The following is a 13,695-nucleotide window of genomic DNA, read 5'->3' on the forward strand; positions in this document are numbered from 1 at the left end:
GACCTCCCTGTCCATCACCAACTCCCAGAGTTTACTCAAACTCATGTCCATTGAGTTGGTGATGCCATCCAACCATCTCATCCTCTGTTGTCCCTTTCTCCTCCCGTCAACAATCTTTCCCAGCATCAAGGTCTTTTCAAATGAATCATTTCTTTGCATCAGGTGGCCAAAGTATTGGAGTTTCAGCTTCATCAGTCCTTCCAATGAATATTCAGGACTGATTTCCTTTAGGATGGATTGGTTGGATCTCCTTGCTGTCCAAGAGACTCTCAAGAGTCTTCTCCAACAACCACAGTTCAAAAGCATCAATTCTTCAGTGCTCAGCCTTCTTTATAGTCCAACTCTCACATCCATACATGACTACTGGAAGAACCATAGCTTTGACTAGAGGGACTTTTGTTGGCAAAGTAATGTCTCTGCTTTTTAGTATACTGTCTAGGTTGGTCATAACTTTTCTTCCAAGGAGCAAGCGCCTTTTAATTTCATGGCTGCAGTCACCATCTGCAGTGATTTTGGAGCCCCCAAAAATACAGTTTGTCACTGTTTCTATTGTTTCCTCACCTATTTGCCATGAAATGATATATATCACTTTGCCATACAATGGAAACTAATAGAACATTGTAAATCAACTATACTCCCATATAAAATAAAAATTTTAAAACAAGAATTCAGGCTTCTGCTCTGAGAAAATCCTGGATCCCACTTTACCTCTTTTTCTTGCTCTGTCCTATGTCTTGGATTTCCTACAGTAAGCACCAAAGAAAATTCCAACAAAGGCAAGGGACAAAGGTTCACAGAGGCAGAGCCCTACAAACAGAGGTAGGGAGGTGAGATCTTCGGGGGACTCCAGCGTCTGACATACTGTGAAATGCTGGACACCTAAGTTCCCCAAACATTGTTGCGGTTTTCACAGAGGCCTATATTATTTTGTATGAAGTTCTACATTTCTTCTAATTAGACAGGTATTTTTAATCTTGCACCACTGGTAATTGAGAAATTAGCTTACATAATTATAAGAAGTGTAGTGTTTCTGCAGGGAGTACATATGAAGCCTGTCTTACATTGGAAGAGGCAACTATCATCTTCCAATTAGTGGAGGAACACTTTTCTGGTACAACTTCTGAGAATGTTCTTACAGGGACTAGACTGCTGGGCCATGAGTTGGATGTACCTATTGTGTATAGACAAGACCGTCATCTTTATATATTTCCCTCACCAACCTGGCTACTTCAGTGCTTGTTGTTGCCCAGTCGCTAAGTCCTAGCTGACTCTTTGCGACTCTGTGGACTCTAGCATGCCAGGCTTCTCTCTCCTCAACTATCTCCTGGAGTCTGCTCAGATTCATGTCTATTGAATCGGTGATGCTATCTAACTGTCTTAGCCTCTGCTGCCCCTTTCTCCTTTTGCCTCCAATCTTTCCCAGCATCAGGGTCTTTTCTAATGAGTCAGCACGTCAGTGCTCTGGAAGAAAAAAGATAGTGGGTAAAGGGGACCAGGAGAGGGTGAGTGCTCCATAGGCCTGAGGCAAATTCATTTCGTCAGCCTCTCCACTGACAACTGAAATTAGAACCTAGACCTCCAGGATTTCTGTCTTATGATATTTAAGTGTTCAAGATATCATAAGATATCTATCTTATGATATTTCTGTCTTATGATATTTAGTGTTCAAACCAAGAGTATTTCTCTTGAAGAACATGGCATGAATTTATGTTTCTGTATTCTCTTTGGAAAAATTCAGACTACACACGGTGATATATTTGAGTGTGCTGTTAGTACTATTAGTAACTTGCTTCATTTTTCACACTCACACAAAGAAATATATAAAAGATTCAACAAATATTTTAATGTCTATGTAAGAATTTTCTAGAATTCATGCAATACTCATCAAATTGTTTCTAGCTGCAAGCTTATCTTTTATTCAGAATTAGAAGAGCTTATAAAAACCTCTCTCAGTGAAAAAGCAAAACTTGCAGAACCAATCACCAGGAATATCTCTACTGATGCCAAATAGTGGCAAACTTTCTTCTCTTCCCAGGGTCTATATCCAAAATGAAGCAGGCACTTCTGGTTCCATTCATGTTTTCATTAGAGATACCCATTCTTTCTCCATCATCACGACTTGAAGAGGAAAATAAGGGATGAAAATGTTTTCTTTTCACCCTCAACATCCTGCTTTTGCCTCGCAATCCTTACCTCCCTCATCACTGAGCAGCTTGTTGATGGGAAAACAAAAAGAAATTGGAGAGGAAAGAACTGAGAAAACTTGGCAGAAGAAAAGGAAGAAGAAATTATTGACTATTTAAAAATCTTATGGTTTATATGGATAACCAACAAGGACCTACTGTATAGCACACAGAACTCTGCTCAATGTTATATGACCGCATAATAGGAGAGGGGTTTGGCGGAGAATGGATACATGTGTATGTATGGCTGAATCCCTTCACTGTTCACCAGAAACTATCATGGCATTCTTAATTGGTTACACCCCAACACAAAACAAAAAGTCTAAAAGCTGAAAAAAATTTGTGTGATTTATATATATTCAGAAGTTAAAAACTGCCAAGAGAAGAATCATGGATATCTATTGTTTAAGAACTGCTGAAAGTGATTCTGGGAGGAAGCAGGATTTGTATAATAATTGATAAAAGAAGCTTATGGAAAAAGTGTGATGACATAATTTTTCTTCATAAGAAATATATCTTATTTCACCTTTGTTTTAAAAGTTGGTCAGATTTCTAGCTTCTACATCACAAATGCAAGAACTGCATGGTCTTTAGCTGTTCATATGTGTGTGTTTAGTTGCTAAGTTATGTCCAACTCTGTGACCCCATGGACTGTAGCTCGCCAGGCTCCTCTGTCCATGGGGTTTCCCAGGCAAGCATACTAGAGTGGGTTGTTATTTCCTTCTCCAGGGGATCTTCCCCACCCAGGGATTGAACCTGTGTCTCCTGCATTGGCAGGGAGATTCTTTTCTGCTGAACCACCAGGGAAGAAGCCCTTAGTTGTTCATAGTTTGCTTTTTGTGTTTTTCTGTTTCCTGATTTCAGCTAGTATTACATGGAATTTTAAGAAAAAAAGGATACATGAGGAAGAGGTTTCAAATCAGTAAGTTTTGGCAGCACTACACTTTCTTAGTCATTTACCTGTGAGACAATATTCACATAGTTCTCTGCCCCTGTTCTTGGCATAGAGCTCCTCAAACCCTTGCAATTTCCTAAGTGATAAGAGCACTAGTAGCCTTCCCTAGTAGCTCAGTTGGTAAAAAATCCCCTTGCAATGCAAAAGTGACCCTGGTTCGATTCATGGGTTGGGAAGATGCCCTGGAGAAGGGATAGGCCACCCACTCCAGTATTCTTGGGCTTCTCTGGTGGCTTAGCTGGTAAAGAATCCACCTGCTTTGAGGGAGACTTGGGTTTGATCCCTGGGTTGGGAAGATCCACTGGAGGAGGGCATGGTAACCCACTCCAGTATTCTTGCCTGGAGAATCCTAATGGATAGAGGAGCCTGGCGGACTGCAGGATAGAGAAGTCCACAGGGCCGCAAAGAGTTGGACATGACTGAGGACCTAAGCACACATGCAAAGCACTAGGAACATATTTTGTTCTATTTTGTCTTTGACCCTTGCTCCTGACACAGAGCTCCTATATCCCTTACAATTTCCAGGGAGATAGGAAGTTTTTCTTCTAATGAGTTGACCCTTGGTGGGTTCCTGGATGGCGCTGGTCAACAGAAATACCAAGCTGTGATTAGAAAACTGGACTTTTTAGCCCTGCCTTCCCATTTTCCAGAGAGAGGAGAGGAGCTGGAAATGAGGTTAATGATCATGTCTACTTATTGAAGCCTCCATAAAAATTCCAAAAGCATGCAGTTTGGAGAACGCTGGGGTTGGTGAACATGTGACATGGAGGTTCTGAGAGAGCTGTTCTAGAAGCCATGCCCCCTTCCACATACCTTGCCCTACTCACTTCTTCTATCCAAAAATACATCATATCCTTTTGTAATAAACTAGTAAACATTAAGCAAGCTGTTTTCCTGAGTCCTGTGAGATGCTCTAGTAAAGTAACTAAATCCAAGGAAGGTTAGTGGCAACTTCTGACCTATAGCAGGTAGAGCAGATGCACCAGTAATAACTTCCATCCATCTCCCGACAGAACTGTCAGAACTGACTTATGTTGTAAGACACTCAGCTGGTGTCACAGAACTACAGGGTGTGGGAAAGCCCCACACATCTGGTGTCAGAAGAACTGTCGTGTGAGCGTAAAGGAGAAACACAAGAGGAAGAATACATTTTCCTTTACAGTTCCTAAAGCCCCACCTTGCCCATATAACCTGTGTTTGGATTTCAGGCATTACTTCAATCAACGGGTATATTTTAATTGTCTGAGTAGCTTCCCCAAAGTGGTTACAGCTAATTAAGTAACAGTTATCTAAATTTTATCTAAATTCTCAAATTTGATACAATCTTATTAGAACTAGTTTTTTGAAGTATATTTTTTCTACAGTGCTGTATTAATGAGGCTCTTTATGATAAATGGCAAGATGTTTAAAAATTTTAGAACCATCTGGAATAAAAAAAACAACAATCTAGCTCCAATAAAGAAGGGGTAGTTTTAAAACCTGTTCTATAATATGCAATTTTAGGAGGATGGTCTTTGTAGGAATCAATTTTTGGTTTTCTACAAATTTTGTAGGAATCAATGAATAACCAGCAATAATTCAAAACTCCAGCTTCAACTGGGAGTTACACTGAAACTTATACTGGAGTCTGTTGCTTCAGAGTCTTTGATCATAGGTTCAATGCAAATTTGATGAAAAGAATTCACTTTAACTCAGAAGTCAAATTTCTATAAGACTTTGTAATGACATGGCCCTTAATGTTCTTGAAAGGCTTCTGGCATTTATCACACTGTGTTTACATGTGACAATCATACATTTTATGATTAAAGTGATACAGAAAGACTGTTAGTTCTTGAGTCTAACCCCTTGCTGTTATGTGGCCTAAGGTGGTATCAAATGAATAGAGTGACCCTGTAGGATCAGTGACATCTATGCTGGAAGAATTGAGAAAGCTGCATCTGGTTCAACTATAACCTGCAGCCCTCCCAGGAGATTAGTCAGGGGGCACTACGAATGGAGGAGGAAATGTGGCTAAAACAGTTGTTCCCTCACACACACTTCACTTTCCACCCTCTCCTCTTTGCTCTGTTCATCCCCTCTCACATCTTGAGGTGCATAATGAAAGAGATTATTATGTTGCTAGAACATGGCACTGAATCAGCCTATACAAAATTAATGTAATTACTATGTTGATTTCCAGATGTTAGCTTAATGCTGGTCTATTAAAACCTCTAAAGATGAAGCTTAAAACAAACAAACATTCTGAGTAAACACCCAAATGAAGACATGCCAGCAAGTTTGGTGATAATCTGAGGCCATGGCAGATATCTCTGGACAGGGCATTTTAGAAGTTGATTCTCTCCATCATCAACCATAACGACAGAATGTTCTCAGGTCCTTTTCAGTCTTTTTCTTCCAAACAGCCTGTGAATTCCTTGCTGCTTCTAGCCCCTGGCCTCTTTCCAGTCATCCCTCTGCCCTGCCCCCATGCCCACCCACTCTCGGCACCACGTACAGCCATATCCTCTTGACCTCACTGCTGTGCGTCACTGGACCTCTCACCCAGGGCTTGTTTCTTATCCAGGGTTTTGAAATTCAAGGGGAAAAACCCTCCTTTGGCTCAAACATGTCTCCCTCCCCTCTTCCTTCCTCCCCTGGACTCTACATAGGTGGGCAGGGTGGGCCATGAAGGTACCCAGCCTGGCCTCAGAGGGACACTTACTCTTCCTAGTTCTGTAGCCTACAGCAGGTTCCTGATGCCAGGGAAGCCTCCAATTTCTCAGTGATAAACTTTTGGATAATAATTCCTATTTCCTTGGTTTGAAGGAATAAAAGAGGTAATTCACATACATAGTGGCGGGCACATTATAAAGTCTCAACAAAATGTATTACTATTAATTTTGGGTCTTTTTCTATAGTTAATTTTTTTTAAAGCTTTTCTGTCTCTACCTGTAACTGTGAAATTATTCTGTTTCTTAGAATGGCTTACTTTTATTTTTTTTCCCTGATGAGAGCTTTTGTTAAATCTCTGGGCTCCTGGAAAGCAAGAGTGAAAAGAACCCGAAAAGTAATTGCAGTTCATCATCTTATAGTCTAGAGCAGTGGATCGCCAGTGTCTGGGATCTAATGCCTGACAGTCCAAGGTGGAGTTGATGTAACAACAGAAATAAAGCGCACAATAAATGTAATGCACCTGAATCATCCCAAAACTATTCCCCCACTCTGGTCCATGGAAAAATTGTCTTCCATGAAACCAGTGCCTGGTGCCAAAAGGTTGGGGACCACTGGCAGACTGTTTGGTCCTAAAAATCTCCAGAGAACACAAATTTACCACTTCTGTGAGATTTTGTTGTTGTTGTTATATCAGAATGTTGCAAATTTGTTCTTCAATCTTACTATTTTTAACTATAATCCTTGTACTGGGCTAAAATAATTCTACCTTTTAATATTTCTAAATTATCATTCAAGTTTTCATTAAATTATTTTTAAGTTGAACTGCATAGCTCTCTCTTCTTGATACGATCAAATGATACATTCTTTGTATTGACAGTCTCTCATAAGTAAATTTCTAATTATACACCTCCTCCACTTTCTCATTTTCTGGAGTCATTTCTGGATTGAATCAACTGTTTAGATAATGCATTTGTAGCATTCAAAATCATTGGCTTCCAAATCATACTGAGGAAATGTAGCTGACACTCAGTGTCTTAACTTTCATAGCCTGAGGTTTTGTTTGAAATTTTATTCTTTAATTATGTTTACCAATGCTGAATTTTAAAAACCAAACACCAATAATACCAATTTTTAAGAAGTAAATGAAATTAGCTTCTCCGATACCTTAGACAATCCCAAGTTAAACTGGAAGTCAGTCCTAACTTGTTCATTTGTACTCTTCTTCTAAGATAAAATCTAGTCCTGGCCAAATCATTATAAATAAGCAATATTATTTTGGATGACAATCCAAATAAGCAAATGTAAAAATACAATGCTGAGATATGGTTTGTGGCAAAGTTTCAAAAAAGTATGACTGTTAGGATTATTGTATACAGCTATTCATGTATCTTTTTTCATTATTAAGGTATATAATTATCTTGAAACCTATTATGGTTACTTTTCAGTGCATATTTTATAGTTGATAGCTATAGCTAATGATAACAACATTATTGGCTATTTCTGGGCCATAGATAAGCATGTTTATACCGGATTCAATGGTATTATCATATGTCTCTAAAGTACCCCCTCCAGAGATATACCACAAGGATTTCAACTGCAACTGCCCTTTAATAAGTTTTTCCTGTACCGAGTCTTAAAGGATTTGTTCCATTGCCTTAGCTATTTTAAGTTTAGACAGAACATCTCACATGACTGTGGTAGCCGTTTTTTCTTTCTTTTCCCTTTTGTTATTACTAGAGTTGTTTGTGTTTACTATTTTTATCTTCCTTTCCCAAAGACATATATTTGTCTGCAATCCCCTTGGATTTCTCAGGGCTAGCAGGTATTAGGGACAGCTTCATCAGGACTGTTTCAGGTTCCAGGGAAGCTGTCTATTTAGATTCACTGAAGGGTACAAGAAATGCTAACAGGAATTCAAGTAGTAAGCAATTGTACTTTTCGGCCTATACATGCACTTCTTACTCCCCGCTGAATTCATATAATTCATGCTTCTTTGTGATTTATTCATTCATTTTGTTTGCTGTATTATCACAAAACAGAACAGCAAGATTTGGGGTTTTGAATCGTCTTATGATGCTGTAAGTGAAAAAAGTTAATCTGGTCATAGCTCATCACTCTTGAAGATATTGGTAAAAGAGAAACAGGTTTGGCATGCTTACCTTGTCTGACAGCTAGTGTGGTGGTATAGACCAAGAAGAGAAGAATGTAATTGAGGAAACTCTGGAAGACTGGTGTATTGGCATGGAAATCTTCTGACAGGTACTTGCTGGTCAAGCTAATTCCACAAATAAGGAGGGATAACACCTGGCCTAGAGCCACAGAGATTAACATCTCCCTGAGAAATAAAGAGAAACATAGCAAAGATCAGCAGAAAGTCCAATAAAACAATCACTTAAAATTTACTGAGCACTTACGCCATTCACTAGGCTACATGCAATAAACAGTGACTCTTTTAATTCATCATAGCAATCCTACTGGGAAGGAGCAGTTATTACTGGGATTGTGCAAAGGAAGGGGGCTTCCAGGTGGTGCTAGTGGTGAAGACCCTGCCAGCCAATGCAGGAGACATAAGAGACATCGGTTTATAATAGCCAGGACATGGAAGCAACCTAGATGCCCATCAGCAGACGAATGGATAAGGAAACTGTGGTACATATACACCATGGAATATTACTCAGCCATTAAAAAGAATTCATTTGAATCAGTTCTAATGAGATGGATGAAACTGGAGCCCATTATACAGAGTGAAGTAAGCCAGAAAGATAAAGACCAATACAGTATACTAATGCATATATATGGAATTTAAAAAGATGGTAATGGTAACCCTATATGCAAAACAGAAAAAGAGACACAGATGTACAGAACAGACTTTTAGACTCTGTGGGAGAAGGCAAGGGTGGGATGTTCAGAGAGAACAGCATTTAAACAAGTATACTATCAAGGGTGAAACAGATCACCAGCCCAGGTTGGATGCACGAGACAAGTGCTCAGGGCTGGTGCACTGGGATGACCCAGAGGGATGGGATGGTGAGGGAGGTGAGAGGGGGGATCGGGATGGGGAACACATGTAAATCCATGGCTGATTCATGTCAATGTATGGCAAAAACCGCTACAATATTGTAAAGTAATTAGCTTCCAACTAATACAAATAAATGGAAAAAAAAAAAAAGAGAGACCCAGGGTTGGATCCCTGGGTTGGGGAGACCCAGGGTTGGATCCCTGGGTTGGGGAGATCCTGTGGAAGAGCACAGGGCAACCCACTTCAGTATTCTTACCCTAAGAATCCCACGGACAGAAGAACCTGGTGGGCTACAATCCATTGGGTCACGAAGAGTGAGACACGTCTAGAGTGACTTAGCATGCATGCAGTGGAAGAAACCAAAGTTTGGAAGGGTTAAGGAATTTGCTTACAGTCACATAATTAGTGACAAAGTTGGGAGTTGAGATTAAATCTCTCCAAGTGCTCCTGGCTTCTTCCCACTTCCCCTAGAGCTCTAGCGGAAATTAACGCTTTCCTGTTGCCACCATGGCATGAACAAATGTTCAGAAATCCGAGATAGAACTCAAAACTGACCAGGAGGGACCATATTCCAACCTTGTCCTAAGGTTCGCATATCAAAAAAGGGACTCTTCTCTTTCATAGACTGAAATCTTGGCTCTAGGAACACTTAGAAGAAAGGGCTATACAAACCCCTTAAATCTAGGAGTATCTCCTCTCCATTCCCAGATTTTGAATCTCTAACAAACACTAATAAGCACTAGTTTCTGCTCTCCTCTGCTCAAGTCGCAGTTGTTGATATATTAAAACTCTTATTCATAAAGGAAATTTAGTAACTGAAGTGGTGTAGTAAGAGATTGCAAATTTTATAAATATTTTCCATGGCATTTTTATAGGCACTGACCCTAAAGTCTTCTGTAGTCGAGATTACTGGCAAGAGTCAAAGAGCTCACTTTGCAGAGAAATAAAATGCTCATGTGGGCTCTGTGGTCACATACACCTGTATCCTCTGACACAAGATGAACCCCTAGCTTCAGTAAAGTAGGCTTCTGCTCTCGCCAAGAGTCTCACCTGATTTTCCAGGTTTATTTATTTATAGAAAAAGCAACATTGAATAAGAAAAGAGTCATATTTCTAAACAAAGAAGCATTATGCAGAGCATCTGCAGTATTACATATTTCCTTCCCCACGGCGTATGTGAATCCATCTTTCTGGAAGGTAGTCCCCTGCACAGGGTCCTGGGTAGACACCTTTCTTTTGTTCCAATAAAACTTATGTACCAAAACAGGTGGTGAGCAGATGTGACACATGGGCCAGAGTCTCCTGACCTGGTATAGACTCTGGGCCTCAGCTGGGTTGATATCTTGGTAGTATCCTTTAAAAAAAAAATGGCAAATCCATCACTCATCCCATTTGCTTTCAGGAGGAGGAAACACTGTGGCAAGGCATGTGGGCTCATGAAAAAGACTCTCCACAGGTTAGCTTGAAATCTATTGGTAGAGGCTGCCTTGACAGATTGGTAGACTGCTCTGTTTCCAAGTACTGGCCCTGACTCCTCAATTCAATCTTTATAAAGGAGTCAGAGATATTTTTAGATATATAAGTTTAAAATATTAATCTTTAGTTTAAAATCCTCCCCTATAGATGATACCCCATAGATGGCATCCTATAGAAAGCAGTGATCTATAAAGCCTATGTTACACTGTCTAAAAAGATGGCTGCCAACATTGCCTCACATCTTTCTACACTCAAGCTGCTCCTCCCAAAGGGAGGTGGGTTCTATTTTCCTTTTCAGGAAGCTGAGCTTGTCTTGTGACTTACTTTGACCAACAGAAAGTAGAGGGAGAGATGTCAGGTGATTTCTGAGCCTAAGTCTTAAGAAGCTCTCTGGCTTCCATTTTCTGCCCTCCTAGGATACAACTTCCATGTACAGAACCCCAAGGTAGACCACTGAATACTGAGAGGCTGTGAGAAAAAGAAAAGAGAGACCCAGCCAACCACTGCCACCGCAGCTGAAGCACCAGACATGTGCATGAGGATCGTGGATCCTCTGGCCCCAGTGGAGTGGTGCCAACCTGAGTCATGTGGAGCAGAGATCAAGCATCCCCAGACATTGCTGCCCAACTGGAGAACCGTGAGAAATAATCAATAGTGGTGCTTTCAGAGCATGAAGTTTTGGGTGGTTTGTTAAGCAGCAGCAGCAGCTACTGAAACAAGGCCTTCGATGCCTCCTCCACTCTCTACTCCTACCACCTTGGAGCCCTACCTCCTGCTTCCCCAATTTTATTCCCCCAGGGAGCCACAGCTCCAGCCCTGCAGAGCTACTTGCACTTCAACAATGAGTCATGGTCTTCTTCGTCAGCATTTCTTCTCATGTGTTATTATTTCCAGAGTGTTCATTCCAACTTGTCAGTCTGACTCTCATTCATCTTTCAAGATTTGGCCCACATGTTATGTTATCCCCTTTAAGAAGTATTCTCTGCCCTCTCTTTCCCTGGGATGTATCTCCTTTACTTCTGTATCGTTCTATAATGACTGTTTTTACTGGGAAGTTGGTACAACGCTCTTCACTCTGTCTACAGCTGGGCAATACCATTCAAAGTAAGTAGAAAATGAACACTTCAAAGACAGTAGGTACAACTAGGCAACACCAAACGATTTTGTTGAAATGAAAGGATGATTTTTTTTTAAAGGCAGAAGTAAAGAGAAGTACCAGAATCAACTCAAGAGTGTTTAAGCCAGCCTAGGAAGTGTGATATCCACTAACAAAAATCATGATAGGAGTTGCAGGACTTCCTTGATGGTCCAGAGGCTAAGACTCCACTCTCCCAATGCAGGGGTTCTGGGTTAGATCCCTGGTCAGGGAACTAGATCTCACATGCCACAACTAAAGATTCCACATGCCACAGCTAAAGATCCTACATGCTACAATGAAGATAGAAGATTCCTCATGCCGCAACTAAGACCTGGTACAGACAAATTTTTTAAAAATGATTTGCAAAAAAATTATGATAAGGAGTTGTCTTTAGTGTAAAGATAACAAACATTTTTGGTATATTGAATTTGAGCTGCCAAATGAACTTCCAAATGATCCGGCAGTATCAGAATTCTGGGATCAGAGTGGAATAGGGAGGTTTCTCAACCAGGAGAAACATACGGAAGTTATACATATAAACATGGTGGCTAAAGCACTAGAACTGGATGCTATTATCATGGAAGAAAGGAGAGAAAATAGGAAGACCTAGGAAAAATCCTTGGAGAATCCCCAGGGTGGGTTTAGGGAAGAAACTAGAGGCATATCATTGGAGTCAGAAGCAGTTAGACCAGTGCTCTGTGAGGTGGGATGGGGTGGAAGGTGGGAAGGAGGTTTAGACAGAGGGGATTATATATACCTATGGCTGATTCATGTTGATATATGGCAGAAACCAATACAATATTGTAAGGCAATTGTCCACTAATTAAAAATAAATAAAAAAACAAGCCGTTAGAAGTCTAAAGGGAAGACCACGATAGTTCTTGGTGTCAAGGAAACCAAGGGAATAGAGGTTTTCATGGAAGAAACAGATGTAATACTGAAGTTGCTTAAAGGGCAGGATGAATGAGGACTGATAGGACATGATTTGAAAGTCACTGCCAGCCTTTGTAATATCACTTTTGAGTGAAGAATACCAGAGCAACAGGGGTATCATGGAAAAGAAGGGAACAGAGAACTTCACAGAAGCACTAGTGGTAAAGAACCTGCCTGCCAATGCAGGACACATAAGAAACACAGGTTCGATCCCTGGGTCGGGAAGATCTCCTGGAAGAGGCTATGGCAACCCACTCCAGTATTCTTGCCTGGAGAATCCCATAGACAGAGGAGCCCGGAGGGCTACAGTCCTTTGCAGCATAGGGTTGCAAAGAGTTGGACATGACTGAAGCGACTTAGCACACACACATACACACAGTTAGTGGTACTAACTGGACACGAAGTGATGAGAAACAAAGGTGCTAATTTTGAAGAATTTTAAAGAATTCAAAGAATTATTTGCGTAAGTTTGATCTAGTCACCACACAACATAAAATAACAGCTAAAATAATAATGTTTAAAATGATTAAAAATAATTTAGAGTGGATTCATGATTATCCTCCTCATTGGGTCATTTTTATTTGCATAATAACTTACATCTTCAATATGAGCTACAAGGGAGAGCTACAACTCTTATACCAGAGAGTGGGTACTGGTGCTGAGTATGTCTACTAGAGGATGCTGTGTATGGAGTATGTCTCCTTGGGAAAAGAAGGTCAACAATTACTGCTAGGACATGGTCATTCCTACACCTGCTTAAGTTACAACCATGGTATTTGAAACCTTGGCAATATCTTGAACAAAATCAGGCCATAAAAAATGACACATTAATGGCATAAGAGAATAAGATTTTAGACCTTTTAATGTGTATGTGCCAATACACTATAAAACAGCCTTCACGTGCCATGCTCTATACATGCAAAGATGAATAAGACATAGTCCTTGTCACTGGAGAACTACTAAACCAAGATTTTGGAGCTTAGTTCCCAAGTAATTTCCTACAAAACAGATGAAACAGAAATAACAATTCACATTTAATAAGTCCTTACTGCATGCCAAGTCCTAGGCTTGGCATTTATGCACACTGTTTTATTTAATCCCCACAAGAACTTTATAAGGCAGATATTAGCATGGTTGCATTTTATAGATAAGTAAACTGATGCATACAGAAGTAAGCAGCCAGCCCAAGGTCACAGAGCTAGCAGGGGGAAGAGTTTGGATGGAAACTAAGCTGTATTATTCCAAATCCCAACTTCCTAACAACTATGCTACACCACCATTATGCTGCCCCCAAAATACTCTTTGCCCTCACAAAGGACACAGATCACAGTGCTAAACC

At 40.3% G+C, this 13,695-nt stretch overlaps 1 protein-coding gene across 1 annotated transcript in view; it reads right to left on the minus strand.

The window, feature by feature from the left end:
- The window catches only part of SLC35F1 (solute carrier family 35 member F1), a 411,149-nt gene that overhangs the window by 153,951 nt on the left and 243,503 nt on the right, over positions 1-13,695 (minus strand). The window contains exon 2 of the mRNA XM_043890017.1: positions 7,950-8,125. Within this exon, the coding sequence (XP_043745952.1) occupies positions 7,950-8,125 (176 nt within the window). The remainder of the gene's footprint in view (positions 1-7,949; positions 8,126-13,695) is intronic.

This window comes from Cervus elaphus, chromosome 28 (assembly GCF_910594005.1).
Source record: "Cervus elaphus chromosome 28, mCerEla1.1, whole genome shotgun sequence".
In the NCBI taxonomy this organism is placed as follows: domain Eukaryota; kingdom Metazoa; phylum Chordata; class Mammalia; order Artiodactyla; family Cervidae; genus Cervus; species Cervus elaphus.